Source organism: Suncus etruscus, chromosome 8, assembly GCF_024139225.1.
Source record: "Suncus etruscus isolate mSunEtr1 chromosome 8, mSunEtr1.pri.cur, whole genome shotgun sequence".
Lineage (NCBI taxonomy): Eukaryota > Metazoa > Chordata > Mammalia > Eulipotyphla > Soricidae > Suncus > Suncus etruscus.
The window spans coordinates 124042321-124059745 of NC_064855.1; the positions used below are offsets into that span (position 1 = coordinate 124042321).

The 17425-nt window shown below is 58.6% G+C and overlaps 1 protein-coding gene across 4 annotated transcripts in view; it reads right to left on the reverse strand.

Moving 5' to 3' along the window:
• ARHGEF7 (Rho guanine nucleotide exchange factor 7) overlaps window positions 1-17425 on the reverse strand; it is a 496685-nt gene that overhangs the window by 29120 nt on the left and 450140 nt on the right. For all 4 annotated transcript variants that reach the window (XM_049778113.1, XM_049778109.1, XM_049778110.1 and 1 more), the window contains 5 exons: window positions 14186-14272; window positions 4233-4317; window positions 3617-3747; window positions 1130-1331; window positions 340-428 (listed from right to left, as the gene is read on the reverse strand). In XM_049778113.1, the coding sequence (XP_049634070.1) occupies window positions 340-428; window positions 1130-1331; window positions 3617-3747; window positions 4233-4317; window positions 14186-14272 (594 nt within the window). The remainder of the gene's footprint in view (window positions 1-339; window positions 429-1129; window positions 1332-3616; window positions 3748-4232; window positions 4318-14185; window positions 14273-17425) is intronic.

Consider the following 17425-nt stretch of genomic DNA (forward strand, 5'->3'; position numbering starts at 1 on the left):
ACAGCATATGGTGATGAGAAGCTGTCTCCAAGGTGACGGTGTCACTCACAGGCAGACACACTCATAACACACATGCCCTTCACAAACACACTCACACAACCCTCACGGACACACACATCCCCCTCACAAGACACCCACACCCTCCTCACACACACTCAGATACACACACCCCTCAAACACACCTCACAAACATGCCCCTCACACAAACACCCTTCAGACTCATGCAGACACACAGACACTCAAACACAAGCAGCCACACTCCCCCTTACACACACTCGCACATCCTGAGACACACCCCTCACAGCCCCCTCTTCTCACATACACACAGCAGAGACTCACCACATTGTAGTAGCTTTTGTTGATGGCCGTAGTGTCAAAGCCCTTGGGGGGGCTCTTCAGGGACCCGGATTTGGGGGACACGGGCTTTTCTGGAACAGAAGGTCCACAGTTGGCTCAGATGCCATGACAGCAGCCCCAGGTCCAGCCCGGCCCTCACTCACCCACACAGGGACTAGATCTAACCCCTCATCCTGCCTGTGCTCATCACCTCAGGGATGAGGGGGGGAGGGCTTCGGACGCCACAAACACAGCTAAGAACATGGAAATGAGGGCTCGGCAAACAATGCTCCTGCAGCATACTGACTACCACAGGCTCACTGCCCCTGGGTGTCCTCATGGTCTGTCCGTATGGAAGGGCTCGCTACCGTGTGTGTGTGTGTGTGTGTGTGTGTGTGTGTGTGTGTGTGTGTGTGTGTGTGTGTGTGTGTGTGTGTGTGTGTGTGTGTGTGTCCCTGTCTGCCCAGTTCTCAGGACACAGAGGAAGAGCTAAGTTGAACAAGCCCCCACCCATCATGTGATACTACAGCCTCCTCGTCCCTGAGGCCCCTGCACACCCCAATTTCCAGGACCCGGGGACTTCTGCTGACCACCACGGCCTGTCTAGGCAGAGGGAAACCAGCCCAGCTCCTGGCCAGGGAACCGCAGGACACTCAGAGATGCCCCGGAACCCACCCCTGACCCCCTGTGGCCAGCACAGCCTAGGCAGAGACGAGGGAACAGGGTGGGGACAGGGTGGGTATGGGGTAGGGTGGGATGAGTGCAGGGCAGGGACAGAGCAGGGGGCGCTCACCACTGGGCTTGACCTCTCGCACGTAGTTGCTGGGGAACCATCCGGTGCGGCCGCCATGCGTGCCCTCCCACCAGCCCCCTTCTTCCACACGCGTCACGTGGATCACATCGCCCTTGGAGAACGACAGCTCATCCTCGTTCGTCTGCTGGAAGTTGAACTTGGCCCGGACCACCAGCTGGCTGCCCCCTGTCTCACTCATGTCCTGAGCAACAGGAAGAAAAAACGCCGGCAGGTCAGCACCACAGTCCAATGGGCAGGCCCAGCCCCACCTGCACACGCACCGAAGGGTGCAGTCAGCCCCCTCCCCAATGTCTCAGAAGCATGACACACAGGAACATGCACAGGGACATGGGCACATGCAGGACTGCACATGAGTCCACCGTGGCACCATATGACCAGGTGAGCACAGGCCTGAGCTGCCCACATGGGCAGCAAGAGGAGGAAGAACGGGAGTAAGGAGGAGAGGAGGAGGATGAGGAAAACAAGGGGGAGAACCAGGAGGAGGAAGAGGGGGAAGGAAGATTAGGAGAGCCAAGAAGAGGAAGAAAGGAAGGAAGAGGAGGAAGGGGAAGAGGAGGAGGAGCCAGGCCTGAGCCCCAGCACTGCAGAACCAGCAGGCAGGTACAGGGGCCAGGCTGGGCCAGGCCAAGCCGAGATGGGACGGGACAGGACGGGACCCAAGGATATACAAGTGCACACACACAGGGAGGCAGGTGCAGAGGGGCGGAGGGACGAGGTCCAACCCTCACCCACACCCAGGTGTTTTGTGGAAAGGACCCGGGGGGACAAGGTGACTATCTCACAGTCAGACCAAGGCAATGCCCCAAGGATGCAGCTCTCCTCGATCAGCCCACAACACCGAGACACACCGCCTGCCCCCAAGAACACACAGGCTCAACTCCCCTGAACCTGCACACACACCCCTCCTGTTCTTCAGAGGCTTCATTCTCTGCCCACCCAACAAACTCAAGCGGGACCATGCCAGGCTGTAGCCAGACACACCCTTTGGCCCCAGCCCACTCCAGCTCCACTTGTGTTCTGGGTGACCGGGGTGTCACAGGCCCTGAGCACCCAGCAGAGCACCCTGACAGGCCCGTGTTCCAGGTACAAACAGGAACAGCCCCTCCTGGGTGCTCAGGAGGCGAAGCACCAGGGGGACGGCAAGATGGTGGGATGCACAGATGGACGGCAGGATGGTCCAGGGCTGCGGGCACCTCCCCCCACCACCAGGGATCAGCTGACCCCAGGCCTGGCAAAGAGGAGGCAACAACAATGGGGAACCCGCAGGAAGCTCCCACGTCCTCCTCCGGCAAGCATGCTAGCAGGAAGAGGAAGCAAGTCCCGGTGAGCGGTGCGGGCAGGCAGCAGCAATGCCAGGAGGACAGAGCCTGGGCTAGCCAGGGACCCCGACAGTGCAGCCCTGGCTGCCAGTGACACTTGTCCCAAGACAGCAGGGCCACAAGCAGAGAAGACAAAAAAGATACATACACAAAGACACAAGGATACACAGACGCCAAGACATGAGCACAAAGGCAGATGCAGCAGAGCACTGAACTATACCACAGGCAGACACACACACACACACATACACACAACGCCTTGAGCTCTGGGCTGCCAGCGACGGTCCTGACAAGCACCGTGGACCCAGCACAGCTGCTCCAAGCACCCTCGCCTGCACGTACAGAGAGGAATGCAGGGTTTCCAGGGACCTGTTTCCTGGTCATGCAGATATGGCACAGCCCTCATTAGGGTCCTGCAAACCTGGGCTGGTATGTGCTGGGCTGGAGCCCAGGATCTGGCACTGATGGACGCCTTTGGCACTGGACACACACACACACACTGATGGACACCTTTGGCACTGGACACACCACACACACACACACACACACACACACACGGTCCACCAGGCTCTCTCACACACATATGGTCCACCAGGCTCTCTCTCTCTTACACACAGACACACAGACACACACACACACACACACACACACACACACACAGAGCTCTCCAGGACCGGGCACACACAAGTCTGAATTCATCAGAGGGAACAGCAACAACAGCAATAACTCGGCCATGGAACCACGCCTCAGAACCACAGCCATGGAACCAGGACCAGGAAACCATGGCCACGAAACCCCCAAAATAGAACCATGGCCACAGAAGTCCAGCACGAAAACCAGAACAGTGAACCGTGGCCGTGGGGCACTGAGGCCACAGAAGCCCAGAGTCCCGCATGTTCTCACAGGCTGTGGGACACACCTGGGCCTCTCACCAGCTCCCCCACATGAGCCCTGGACCCCGTCAGTTGCATGACAGCTTGCACCCACCCGTCTCCTTAGCCCCCACCAGCGTCAGTGCCCTCTGCCCTCCCTGGTGGATCATCCTCAAGGCAGCCAACCCCAGACACGCCCAGTGGTCAAGGTGCCTGAGCATGCACTCTGCCCGACTTGTCCCTGCACACATGCCCCCGCCCACCCGCAGACTCACCAGGCTCCGGTACTGGCCCTGGAAGAGTTTTGAGGTCCGGCTATGTGGGGGCTGCGATCCCAGGGAGTCAAAGGACTTGGTGCGGTGGGAGGACGGCCGGGCGCACACGGAGTCGCTGCCTAGGCCGATGTCTGTGGGCACAGGTAGGGCAGAGTCAGCGCCTGGGGACACGTGGCCATGCTGCCTTTCACGGCCCACAGAACGTGTCTGTCACATGGGAGTGTGGGTGGCCAGGCCAGGTCTCATTCGGGCCACCCCACCCAGGACAAGCCTCCCCTGGGCCACACCACAAGAAGGCGCCCGAGCAGAGCCCTGAATGCCGGGGGGGGGGGGGGGGGCGCCACCAAGGCGCAGCCCCCCCCCCCAGCCCTGCAGTCTTCTGGGCAGAGGTGTCCTCTCCTTTTCCCCGTCTCCCCATCCCCCCATTCTGCCTTTCACACAGAAGCTCAACAGGCTGCAGAGAGAGGATCTCCTGGCCGGCTCCGAACTCTGGTTGTGTGGTCAAGTGGGACACTGACTCTCCCTGCAGTGCTCACCCCCGTTGCGCCAGGGAGGAGTCCCCATGTCCAGCAGTGGGTGCCCAGCCCGGGCCACACCGCTCCGGTGTGCAACTTACCTGCAGTGACTTTATTGAGGGTCACTAAGGAGCTGAGGACCTTGTTAAAATTCTGCCCCTGGTACAAGTCATTGGCATCGAATGTCTGCAAGACAAAAGTCAAACCGGCCAGTCAGCAGAGGCCTGGTGGGTACTTGTGGGCACGGGGCAGCCGGGGGCTTGGGGAGTCTGAGCCCAAGTCCAGCAGAAGCCGACACACGCTTGCCTCACCCGTTCACCTCGGAGCCCTGCCCAGAGCTGGTGGTGCCCAGGTTTGTTCCTGGAGGGCCATCGGGGAGACACAAGGGACACGGAGAACACATGGACAAGGGACAGGGCACAGGAGACACAGAGGGGGAAGGGACAGGACATGTACAGGGACAAGATGAGGGACAGATCCTAGAAAAGGCTTTCCAGACCATAGGCAGGGAGGGAGATGGGGCGCACTGGGCGTGACCCACACCCTGGCAGGCGAGTGAGGGGACAGAGCCCTAGTGGCAGCCAGCACTGGCTGGTGCTGAACAAGAACAACAGCTACCACAACTACCACTGCTACTAATACTACTACTACTACTACTACTACTGGCTTAACGAAGGAGAGGCAGTGTCCCAGCACCAACTGATTAAGCTAGAAGGGAGGGGGTGTGGTCCCACCCCCAGAACAGACTCCTTGGTCACACGTCCAGGTCCCAGCTCGCCCAGCACAGCCTCCGTGACATGCCCCTCGAAAGCATGGAGGGCCCAGGGACATGCTGAAAGGCCCCAGGCTCCTCCCTGTGATGCTGCCTGTTTCCTGTCCCACAGGACCCCTTCCTGCCAGGCCCCTGCTGCCCTATCACAGGCTGCATGTCCACCCAAGACCACCGTCCCCGAGAAGTCACCTCCAGGGACCAGTCAGCAGAGGCTGGGCTGGACGGGCGTCACCCCACAGCTTGGGCAGCTGGCGCAGGGTACAAGGCCTGCGGTCCCACTGCCCTGCTACTGTCACCCCGAAAACCCCGCGCTCCTGAAGTAGAGCCGGGAAACAGGGTCCAAGCCCCCGAAGAAAAGGGGGTCTAGCCAGGCACACTCACCTTCATGGTGGCGCCGAGGCTGAGGCCAAGGCCAAGCCCAGGACGGGAGCAGACGGACTGACTGGGATGGCCGGGGACAGGACAGGAAACGGCACTTCCTATTATTCCTCAGCCTCCACCCCGCCCTCATCAGACTCCAGGAAGTGGAGGCGGGACGGGCACCCCCAGTGGGCAGCACCCACCACTCACTCCCAAGGAGCCTGGGCCCCCAGAGCCAAGGAAACACTTGGGGCCTGCCCGCTGTGGTAGCACCAGGACAGGAGCTGCCACTGTGGGAACATTGGGGGCCTGCCCACCATGGGAACTGGGACCGAAGCTGCGGGCCACGCCCCCATGCCTTCCTCAGACCCCAGGCAGTGAGTGGCCTGCAGTAGAACGGGCCCAGGAGGCCTGGACCTGCTAGTTGTCCCCCAAGCTACCCCCATACGTGCCCAAATGGGCAGGCAGCAAGAGACAGACCCCGCACCCTACACACACACACACACACACACACACACACACACACACACACGAGGGAACCAACATGCCACAATCGCCCACGCGACCCACCAGGGGCCCCAGAGCCTGTCCTGACAGGCTACTCCACTGGGGAACTGAGCCATTTCACACACCACAGACGCGCACACGTACACTCACAAACATGCATGCACACACGTGTGCACAGCCACGCGCAGCATAGCCAATAAACAAGGGGAGGCAGCAGCCTAGGATGGGGCGCAGGCCAGGGGTGGGGCACGGCAACCTGCTGGCCTGGGAGGCCCGACCACCAGCACCAGGGGGACTGCCCTCACAAGTGCAGCCTCACCTCGGCTCCCTGGGGCCCACTGAACAGCAGGAAGGCTGGGGGTAGCACCCCGTCCCCCAGGCTCACAGAGGAGGTCAGAACTGCTCCTGTTCCCACTCCGATCCAAGGGGCCCTGGGTGAGCCGCCTTCCCTGACTCACTGCTGTGGAACGTTCCAGACGAAGAAGCGGCTGGCTCTGGGCAGGCTATTTCTGACACAGAAGGTGTTACTTTCACACGGTTCTGCAGTGCAGCTCACAACGGTTAAAAATACACCCTCCTGTCCCGCCACGTTGTCAAGAGGGATGTATGTGTGGGGCCCAGAACCGGAGACGCGGTTCAACCCAGAACCAGAGCGGCCCGTGACACAGATCAGTCCTGAACCAGAACAGCCCGTAACATGGCTCAGCCCAGAACCAGACTGGCAAGAACCAGGACCCAAGCCGCATGCATGCAAGCAGGTGTGCGCATATGGACACACACGCAGACACACACATGTAGGCGCGCACACACATGCACGGGACAGGCTGAGGCAGGCGCCCAGCCATCTCTCCCAAATCCCCATTTGCCCCAGAACCAGTGAGGAGCCCGACAGAACCGAGTGAGACAGGGCGAAGTATGGGGCTGCTGACGGGAGCTGGAGGGGGTACAGCAGGACATCCTCAAACCTGAGCTCGAAAGGAACAAAGGAGGGGGACGGCACAGGAACGGGCACCTGGGCGGTGGACCCCAACTCCATCAGAGCCGGGCCGAGGGCAGCACCCCTAGCCCACAGTCGCCACACCTGGTCCCGGCCCAGGTCCACACTCACACCCGTGACCAAGCCAAGGCTCCATCTTCGGGCCTCCCTGATACCACACCCCCATCACCCGATGCCCTCTATGGGAGATTCTTCTGGAACCAGTCGCGTGACCCCACTGTCCTGCTGACAGCACTGACCCCACTAAACCCAGTGACCCCAATGGCCTGCTGACCCCGCTGACCCCAGTGGCCCCACTAAACACAGTGACCCCACTGACCCCGCTGATTGCACCGACCTCGCAGGCCCTCCTACCACACCTACTGCCTGGGCTCTGCTCACACCCCAGCAAGACGCACCAGGCTGCTGAGCACAGAACACGGGTCCTGGCAGTTGCTGGGCTGAGAGCACCCCGACAGGCTGTGAGGGGCCAAGGGGATGAGGGGTGAGAAACAGGGCAGATGCAGGGGAGGGGCGGGTCCATTCATGTCCCCTACTCCATCAGGACCCGCAATGGCCCTGGGCACGGCTCTGCTTCCAAAGGGCGCCAAGGGTCCCAGCACAGCAGTGTCCTGAGCGAAGTGGCCAGAGTCTGTGGGTGTCGAGGGCTCACAGGGACCCACCCTGAGGCAGTTTTTGCTCAGGGTCACAGTACCAGCACCGTGCAATGGGGGGCAGTGGCGGCCGCGTCCTCTGCAGACCCTGATCCAGACCCAAGTGGAACGTGGACTCCCGCTTCCTCCCACATCCCCCAACTGACAGGACCCTGGGACCTCCACAGGGCCCACACCAGAGTCTACACAGCAGGAACCCCAGCACACGGGCCTAAACACTAACGGTCTGCAGCAGTGGGTCTAAGCTGTGCCCCTGAGCACTGTGAGGGAACCCCTACCCCACCCCACCCCGTAAAACAGAACAGCACCAGTGACAACCAGGGACCACCAGCTGATGGAGCTGCAGGAGCTGGGGTAAGGGACACAGACTGGCCCCAACACTCAGGACTCTGCACGCAGTTTGGCTGAGACTCACTGAGATTCGCCCCAGCAAAAGCCGTGGGCACGTTGAGTGCTGGGGCCCTGCCCAGCCCAGCCTCCCCAGGTACACGAGTCTGTGCACTAGCCCTTTCCCACTCAGCATGGGGCAGGGGTCCCCAGCAGGCTCCCCGAAGTGAGTGTGACCCCAAATGGGCCCGAAGTCACAGACCTGCCTTCTCTGGGAGAGGAGCCACAGGGCCCCAGCATGTGCACACAAGGGGGGGGGAGATGCGGGGAGGGTCAGGAGCAAGTGAGTATGCAAGTGAGCGTGTGCGAATGAGTGGCATTCATGCGTGTTTGAATGTGTGTGCAAGTGTAAGCATGTTAGCATGTGCATGCATTCATGTGTGTGCGCATTCAAGTGTGCCTGGGCAGAAGCCATGGGAAACTGTACCCCAGGTTTGTGGTGTGTGCCAGGACCGGGAGTGCCCTGCCACTCCCACTGCCTACTCCTCGCCTGCCTGGGCATCATCCCTCACACTCCCAAGTCCACCTCATGGCTACTCTGCGTATTGTGAGCCCAGAGGAGCTGGGGTCCCACCATGTCCTGGGGCAGAAGGGACCCTACTGACTGGCCCTGCGGCATGGTCAAACAAGCAGGCTGACCAACCTCCTGCGGCCAGCACCGAAGACGCCCAGGAGGGAGGGCAAGGCAGGAGGCGGGCAGCAAAGGGCAGGCCAGCATTACTGGGTGTCAGCCCCGTGGCTCCAAGGCCTGCACGCGTCAGGAGGCTCCTCACATGAGCCCACGTGTACCCGTGTGCGGTGCCCTTGACCCGAACCATGTGTGTGACTGTCAGAGCCCATACAGCCTCGTAGATGGGCTGGGCCTGCTCCAGTTCCCGCCACTCAGCTTGGCCTGTGCCAGGGCACCAGCTCCCTCCTGCTTGGCTCCCAGATGGCACAGGACATGGTGCCATCTCAGCCCCTTCTCGGTGTCCCTGCCACAGCAAAAGAACCCGGGGCTCAGGGCACTCAAGCTTAGCCTCCCAGAAGTGTGGAGAGGGGAGGTCACGGGGTGGGGTCACAGGGCAGGGGTCACAACTCTCCAGTCGACAGCCCATCTTGGGCCCATCAGTGCCCCAACCTGGGAGCTGCCACTCGGCCAATCACACACTGATCTGCTGTTGGGTTTGGGGCCACAGCGGTGCAGAGTCTGCCCTGGCTCTGTCCTAGGGTCACGCCCAGCAGTGCCCAAGGGACCGAGCAGTGCCAGAGCCCAGGCTCAGACACCCAACCCCATGCAAAGCTTGTGCTCAACCTGGAGCAGCACCGGAAACAGCTCGTGGGCCAGGCCAGGCAGCGTCCCACCCGTTCCACAGGGGACACGGGCTCCCCCAGCAGCTGAGCAAGTGATAAGTCGTCTCCAGTCTCCAGGGACAGATGCCATCAGGAGAGTCCTAGCCAACCATGAGAAAGCGGGCCTGGAGACCCTGTCCGCCACCCAGCTCCGCCCTGGATCGTTCTCCACACAAGCCCGGCCATTGGCCCAAGAGTGCAGACCTGGGTGGGGAGGTGTGTAATGGGAATGTCTGAGCGGCCCCTAGGCCAGCCCTGCCCACAGGCACCCAGGACGCCCACGACCTCAGACGACAGCCCCTGCTGAGCAAGAGATTCAGCCAAAAGGCTACGTCCTACCTGACCTGACACGAAACACTGAGTCCACGCATCCTCCACACAAAACCCTACACAGATACAGCCCCGACCCTGGGCACCTGCACCTCGACACCAGAAACCGTGCCCGTCATGCACAGAAAGTGGGCACAGTGCTAAAGCCGTGAGGTCAGGATGTGTGCCACAGGTACATGAAGGCAATATCGCACCCAGGCCAGAGCACCGGGCAACCAGAGGGGCAGATGGGCAGACAGACCCAGGCCCGGGCACAGGCTGCGCCACAAGCCTGCTCTGGCAATTCAGCCATGCCCACAGCTCCACAGTTCATGAGATCAGCATACCTGGACACAGGAGGAGTCAGCGGGGCCAGCAGCCACTGCTGAGGCCCCCCTTGGCCATCAGGGAGCAGAGCGGGGGAGCCGTGAGGTCGGTGGTCCTGCCCGCTGCCCTGGAACTTTGCCAACAGCAGCAGCCGTGCACCAGTTGCCACCCAGGGTGCCAACCTACCACCTCTGCAGACAGACAGATGTACAGTCCCTGCTCGGGATGCTCGGGCCCCTGCCCTCGGTGGTCGCTGGTGCTGCCGAGACGCCAATGTGTCAGCTCTGCATCCTCCCCGCAAGCAAGGGCGGCACTGCGAGACCCAGAGGGCCGATGGCCGGTGCTATAAATAACTCAGAGGCGCACATCACCCACCTGCAGGCAGAGAGCAGATGGGCACCGGGGCCGGACGGGGAGGAGGCTGGCACAGGCGGGCGGCTTGCGGGGAGACCTTGCTCCCGCGCAGACGCACTGGCAGGGGAGAGGGAGAAAACCGCCTGTGACTCTCATCAGGAAACCTTACTTTCCCAGCAATGCCAAACGCACCCAGACCTGGGGATTCCACCTCGAGGCACCCGAGCTGAGGAACATGAGGAAGGAGCCGACAGCACACACAGAGATTCATGAGACACCGACACCGAGGAGCAAATAAAGAGAAAAGGCACCGAGTCAAAGACCCACAATGCTGCTGCTGGATCCCACAGCGACCTGGATCCCACAGCGACCTGTGTGCTCTCAACATCCAGGAGTCTTCCCCTACTGAGGGCTCAAGTGCGCCTCCAAACCCATCCAGAATCGCGAGTCTGCGATGTGATTTTGAGGCTGCAGTGCAGAATTGCTCAGAACTGGGGCAGCCGAGCCGGGAGTACGCTCTGGTTTCCCAGGCCGAGAGCAAGGCGTAGCGTGCTCACCATGGCCCAGTTCCTGGAGAAAACCATGGGGAAGGGCAGGGGAGCAAAGCTGGCACACAAGCATCCCAAGCAGCATCAAAAGTGATCTCGTGGGCCTGGAGAGATAGCACAGCGGCGTTTGCCTTGCAAGCAGCCGATCCAGGACCAAAGGTGGTTGGTTCAAATCCCGGTGTCCCATAGGGTCCCCTGTGCCTGCCAGGAGCTATTTCTGAGCAGACAGCCAGGGAGTAACTCAAGCACCGAGGGTGTGACCCAAAAAAAAAACAAAAAAAGGGCCCAGAGAGATAGCACGATGGCGTTTGCCTTGCAAGCAGCCGATCCAGGACCAAAGGTGGTTGGTTCGAATCCCGGTGTCCCATATGGTCCCCCGTGCCTGCCAGGAGCTATTTCTGAGCAGACAGCCAGGAGTAACCCCTGAGCACAGCCAGGTATGGCCCAAAAAAAAACAAAAAAAAAAACAAAAAAAAAAAAAAAAAAAGTGATCTCGTGGGACCAGAGATAGCATGGAGGTAAGAAGGACAGTGGTTCGAATCCTGGCATCCCATATGGTCCCCTGTGCCTGCCAGGGGCGATTTCTGAGCATAAAGCCAGGAGTAACCCCTGAGTGCTGCCGGGTGTAACCCAAAAACAAAAAAAAAAAAAAAAAAAAAAAAGTGATCTCGTCTAGCTCACAACACGAAGCTCAACACAAAGAGTGAGAGTGCTGTCAGAGAAATAACTATACTGACAACAACCATAACAATGTGAATGAATGAGGGAAGTGAAAGCCTGTCTTTAGTACAGGCGGGGGTGGGGTGGGGAGGAGGTAGATTTGGGACATTGGTGATGGGAATGTTACACTGTGAAGGGAGGTGTTCTTTACATGACTGAAACCCAACTACAATCATATTTGTAATCAAGGTGTTTAAATAAAGATATTTAAAAAAATAGATGTTGGGGCCAGAGTGATAGCACAATGGGTAGGGTTTATGGGTAGAGTTTTTTGCCTTGCACATGGCCTACGGGGGGGGGGGGGGTGGGTGGGTGGGAGAGGGGAAGTGATCTCTTAGGAGAGAGCCCAGGAATTACCTCTGAGCATACCTAACAAAGATTAAAAAAAAAAAAAAAAAAACATTTGGGGGGTGGTGCGGGGAAAAAAAATAAAAAACAAGGGCTGAAGAGATAGCATGGCAGTAGGGCATTTGCCTTGCACACAGCTGATCCAGGACCAACGGTGGTTCAAATTCCAGCATCCCAATATGGTCCCCTGTGCCTGCCAGGAGCAAATTCTGAGCACAGAGCCAGGAGTAACCCAAGCGCTGCCGAGTGTGACCCAAAAACAAAAAAACAAAAAAACCTTTTTTTACAATAGAAATAAACCAGAACTGGGGCCGGAGAGATAGCATGGAGATAAGGCGTTTGCCTTGCATGCAGAAGGACGGTGGTTTGAATCCCGGCATCCCATATGATCCCCCGAGCCTGCCAGGAGCGATTTCTAAGCATAGAGCCAGGAGTAACCCCTGAGCACTGCCGGGTGAGACCCAAAAACCAAAAAAAAAAAAAAAAAGCAATATACCAGAATCATCAAAAACAGCCCATTACGGGGCCAGAGAGATAGCACAGAGGCAAGGCGTTTGCCTTGCATGCAGAAGGACGGTGGTTCGAATCCCAGCATCCCATATGGTGCCCCGAGCCTGCCAGGAGAAACCCCTGAGCGATGCCGGGTGTGACCCAAAAACCAAAAAAACAGCCCATTACAAGCTCAGGCTGGTGCACAATGGCACCCGGTGAAAGCCCCCAAAGACGCCCGAACCAAACCAACACAGACACAGAGATGGTGCTGAGTGGCCTGACAGTGCTCAGTCTCCAACCCAGTAGGATCGTGGTGTGAAGGGCCACAGGCCCCTCCGGGTCTTCCCCCCAGGAATGTGGGCAGAGCAGCTGGTTGGTTCTTGCAGAGCAAGGCTCAGACAAGCCTAAGGACCGGCCACCACTCTGATGACCCCGCACAGGCTTTCTGTCCCAGGTTTCTCATAAGTATGCCAGTGGGAGGGTTCTGAGGTGATGGGCTGAGCCTAGCAATTAATTTCCATCACCCACCAGATAACAGGAGCTTGAAGGATGTATTATTATACACAGAGCTTGGGAGAATGCTAGCAAAAAGTCGTCACGCTTTCCAGTGTAATCTGCGTAAGAAAGTAAGTCACCCCTCATTCTTCAGCCTTGAAACAAACGTGTTTTCTCTCATCTCCAATTCTGAGCCCACCACATTGGTTACAAATTCTCACTCAAGCTCCAGATGTCCCTGTGTGCACGAGCAGAAATCTACCCCATCTTTAAACAGGCTCAATTACAACCACAGCCCCCCAAAAAGGAGCAGCCACGTGCAATGCCAACAGAACGCTCTGGAAGACCCAACTTCTGTCCTAAGACACTTCTGGAAAAGGCTTCCACCAGAGTCGGTACTCGGCCAGCCTTCAGTGCAAGCCAGCAGCCACAAACACCGGGAAAGAGACAGAAGCAGCAAAGGGCCAGGCAGTCCCTGCGCAACCACCTGTGGTCTGGGCGGGCCCGAGGAAACTGGGTCCAGGGTCCAGGGAAGTATCACACACACAGGCCCACCTGGAAGCAAGCTTGGAAAGGTCCCTTGGGGGTCACCCTGAACCTTTAAGCAGGGTCCTTGTTTGGGTCTCCTACGGGACGCAGCCACACTTGTGGGTATGCAGCACATCTGGGGATGAGGGAAGGTGGTTTTGCGCTCAGGTGTGGAAAAGGGGGGCTGTACCTAGGAATGACCTAATGACGGGGACAGGAAGTGGGCAGGACAGAAGAGACAGACACCGAGAATAGGCAGTACAGTGACAGACAGAGAGAAGGGGCAGAATAGGGGCAGGGAGGGACAGGGGAAATGGGAGAGACGGGGGCTGGAAGCATGCAGGTCAGAGTGGGCCGTCCGGGACAGAGAGGCAACCATCCAGGGACAGGGACAGGGACAGGGCATGAGCAGGACAGAAACAGGCATAGAGAACAGATAGGGCAGGAAGAGAGGAATGGGAGGGACAGGGAGTGGGAATAGGCAGGACAGAAGGGATGGTCCAAGCGAGGGAATCGGGCAGGATAGAAGCGGGGATGAGGAACAGGCAGGACAGGGCCAGGGATAGGGGAGCGGGAGGGGCGGGGCGGCGTGGACCGTCCAGGACAGGGACAGGAGCGCAGGAGGGGCCGGGATGGGGAACAGGCAGGTCGAGGAGAGGGAAGCAGGTAGGGCAGAAACCGACAAGGGCAGAGCAGGGGAACGGGAGGGGCAGGGATGGGGATCGGGACAGAGCGTCCAGGCCAGGACCAGGGACGCAGAGGGGACAGGCAGGGCGGAGAGGGGCCCCGGGCTCACCTGCAGGACGGACGGACGGACGGACGGACGGACGGACGGACCGACGCTCGCTCCGCCCGGCCCGGCCCGTCCGGCCGTTGCGCCCCCCGCCGGCCCGGCCCAGCCGCGCGCGCCCGCCCGCCCGCTCACCTCCAGGCGCAGGGAGGCCCCGCAGCCGCGCAGGAACTCGCGGATGTTGCTCAGGCACTCGCCGTCGCTCCGGGGCTCCGGGAACACCTGCAACGGGAGACAGCGGCGCTCAGGCGGGCGCGGACACCGACCGGCCGGCCGGGGTCGGGGTCGGGGTCGGAGCCGGAGCCGGAGCCGGAGCCGCCGCCCCGCCCCCGAGGCGCGCCGGAAGTGACGTCCGAGCCGCGCGCCGGAAGTGACGTCCCGCCGCGCCCCCGCCCTCACTTCCGCCTCGGCCGCGCGCCTCTCCCGTCCGTCTCCTCCCTGGGAGCCAGCGGGTCGGCGAGTGGGTCGGGTCGAGTGGGGTCGGGCTCGAGAGCGGGAGGGAGGCAGGACCCGCAGTGCCGCTGGCAGGACGCTCGCCTCGCACCCCACAGATCGCCCAGCGGGGAGCCCCATCTGGGCATCCTCAGGTGTGGCTTAAGACAGAAGAGTAGGACCCGTCCCACTCTCTCTCTGCAGAGCCCCGACCCCGCACTCATCCGCGCTCGGAAGGGAAGGCGGCCGCCCCTACAGTCCTCTGTACCCCTTCACAGCACGCTTCGGGGCACTCTCCTGGCTGGCTGTGGGTGCGGGGGGTAAGTCGCCCACCGTGGGCAGAGAGCCTGAGCCTGAGCAAAGCCGCGCCAGCCCTTTCCCTCTAGCTCCTCCTGCAGGCACATGTCCTGCGTGCTTTCCTGTCTCCTGCATTTCTGCATTTCTTTGCTGCGGGGGATCTTGCTGTTTCCGTGGCTCCCGAATGTCCCACAGGACGGGAAGGCTAGGGGATGCTTTCCCAGAAAGATCTGCACGTTAGGTCAGCCGCATTCCGGTCTGAGTTACGGAGCTGGCCATGAATTCAATGTGAACACACTGACAAATTTTGGTGCATCCTTGAAAAGAAGACACCACTATCGGCTCTCGAACCCACCACTAAAAGATGCTAAAGTGACGTCTTTGCTTGGTGGTACAGCTGTGGGAAAGCTGCTACATTTATGATTTGCCGCATCGCAACCGGTGGACAGCGTGGTTGTGAGGCTGAAAGCCAAAGACCTACACTTCCATCACCATTTTACCAGGAAAATAGCAGGCCCTTTTTCAGTTAGTGCACACTGGCTTGGACATTTCGTGAAGCAATATATACTATCTGGAATACGTTCACCCCGCAACTAGAACAAGTTTTGCAGATGAGGCTGCAAAAGAATTCAAAAAGTGCCTACCAGGGGCCGGAGAGATAGCATGGAGGTAGGGCATTTGTCTTGCATGCAGAAGGACAATGGCTCGAATCCCAGCATCCCATATGGTCCCCTGAGCCTGCCAGGACTGATTTCTAAGCGTAGAGCCAGGAGGAACCCCTGAGCACTGCTGGGTGTAACACCCCCCCCCAAAAAAAATAGTACCTATCAGGGGCCAGAGAGATAGCACAGTGGTACGGCATTTGCCTTGCACGCCACAGATTCTGGATGGATGGTGGTTCAAATCTCGACATCCCATATGGTCCCCGAGCCTGCCAGGAGCAATCCTGAGCACAGAGCCAGGAGTAACCCCTGAGCGCCATGGAGTGTGACCCCCAAAAAAAAAAGTACCTACCAAGCACAAAATATGACAGGGACTGCATAGAGGGCCAGTTTTCTGTGCTGGTGAGACTGGTTGGTTTCTTTTACAAAAATGATGGTAAATGAACGCATAGAATGCAAGTGGGCTCCAAAGCACCCACCTTCGAATCACTCAAAGATGGTGCAACTTTGCTATGTGCCAACACCAAGAGCGACTAGAAACGCAAACCCCTTGTGATAGGTATGTAGATTCCCCACAAACACTTCAAGGAAAACGCCTGCATCATAAGCTCGAACACCGGAGGGAAGACATCAAAGCATGGATAGCTCCAGAATCTTTTGGAACCAGGTCCACTATCCCAAAAGAGAATGCTGGCTCCATGGCAGAAATATTGCCTCCAGAGTTTGCAGGATTAAGGATCCTTACCAGGTCGTTGTCATGAAGATCTTGGAAGTGCCCACCCAGACATATTCTCTTCATGCTGCCCAAACTCTGTCTCACCGAGCACTTTGAGTGTGATAAGAGCTTCCAAAGCCCAGTCACCCCAAGGTAGCTGCACAGCAAGGCCCTAGGGCAGCGATGGCGAACCTGTAGCACGAGAAGGCCTCACAACCGGCATGCTGCAAGGTCCGCAATTAAGATATGCGGTGCGGCGGGAGAGTGTCTGCTTTGCAGCTCACCTGACAACAGGGCTGTCCTGGCCATTGGGAGGACCGGGCATTCTTTGGTTTTGTGCGGCAGTTTGGGCTCAAAAAGGTTAGCCATCACTGCCCTAGGGGGTCTTGGTACTGATGAGAAGAGCACCATGACAGACCACTGGAAGTCCCACAATGTGGTATATGAAAAAGTTTCCATAAGATTATTCTTGGAATTGTTGTATATAAAAGTATTTCCTTAGGATTGTTCTGTGACTATTGCCCCACCTAGCCCTTCCAGGTGGGGGCGCTGTGGAGTTGGCAATAAATAGCTTGATGGACAGGGGAGAGGGGTCCTTTTGCAAAAGCTGCAGGCTGCAAGAGGATTCTCTCGCTCTCTTTGCCCAATCTTTTACACCCTATCCTTCTAGTCTGTGTGGATTATTATTTGCTGCGGATAAATATTACCAAGGTCTCCCCCCGAAAGGGGACAAGGGGATGGGAAGTAATTTCTCATTCTGGGGACTGTTCTTGGATTCACAAATACCCAACAAAGGAGTTAACAGTCCAGATAATTTACACCACAATATCGGGAATCAGCACCACCTGGGAAAGCCAAGCAGGCAACAGTCAGTAGCTATTGGGGAACCGTTCGGCCAGACTACACGAAATAGTTTGAAGGTGTTGAAGGAGACTTAAAGAATAGTGTGGACACTGTTGTGGGCATTGCACTGCACATAGATGAGAAAAGTTGAGAGAGGCACCATGGATGAGTCTCTGCTGAGACAGCAACAGAGATCCAGAGGACATGGTCAACAAGGATGGCAATGAGCGCCTGCACACAGCCCCAAAAATCATCCTTCTCACAGTAGCCACAATAGCAGAAGAGAATACTGCATTGGATAAGGCGCTCAGCAACGGAAGAGGGAGAATGCTTCCTCAGGAGGAAGCAGCTCCATGGCTTTCATCCTTCTGCTGAGGCACTAGAAGACTGGAGCACAGAGCTGAGCAAGCAAGACCGAAGTGGTCT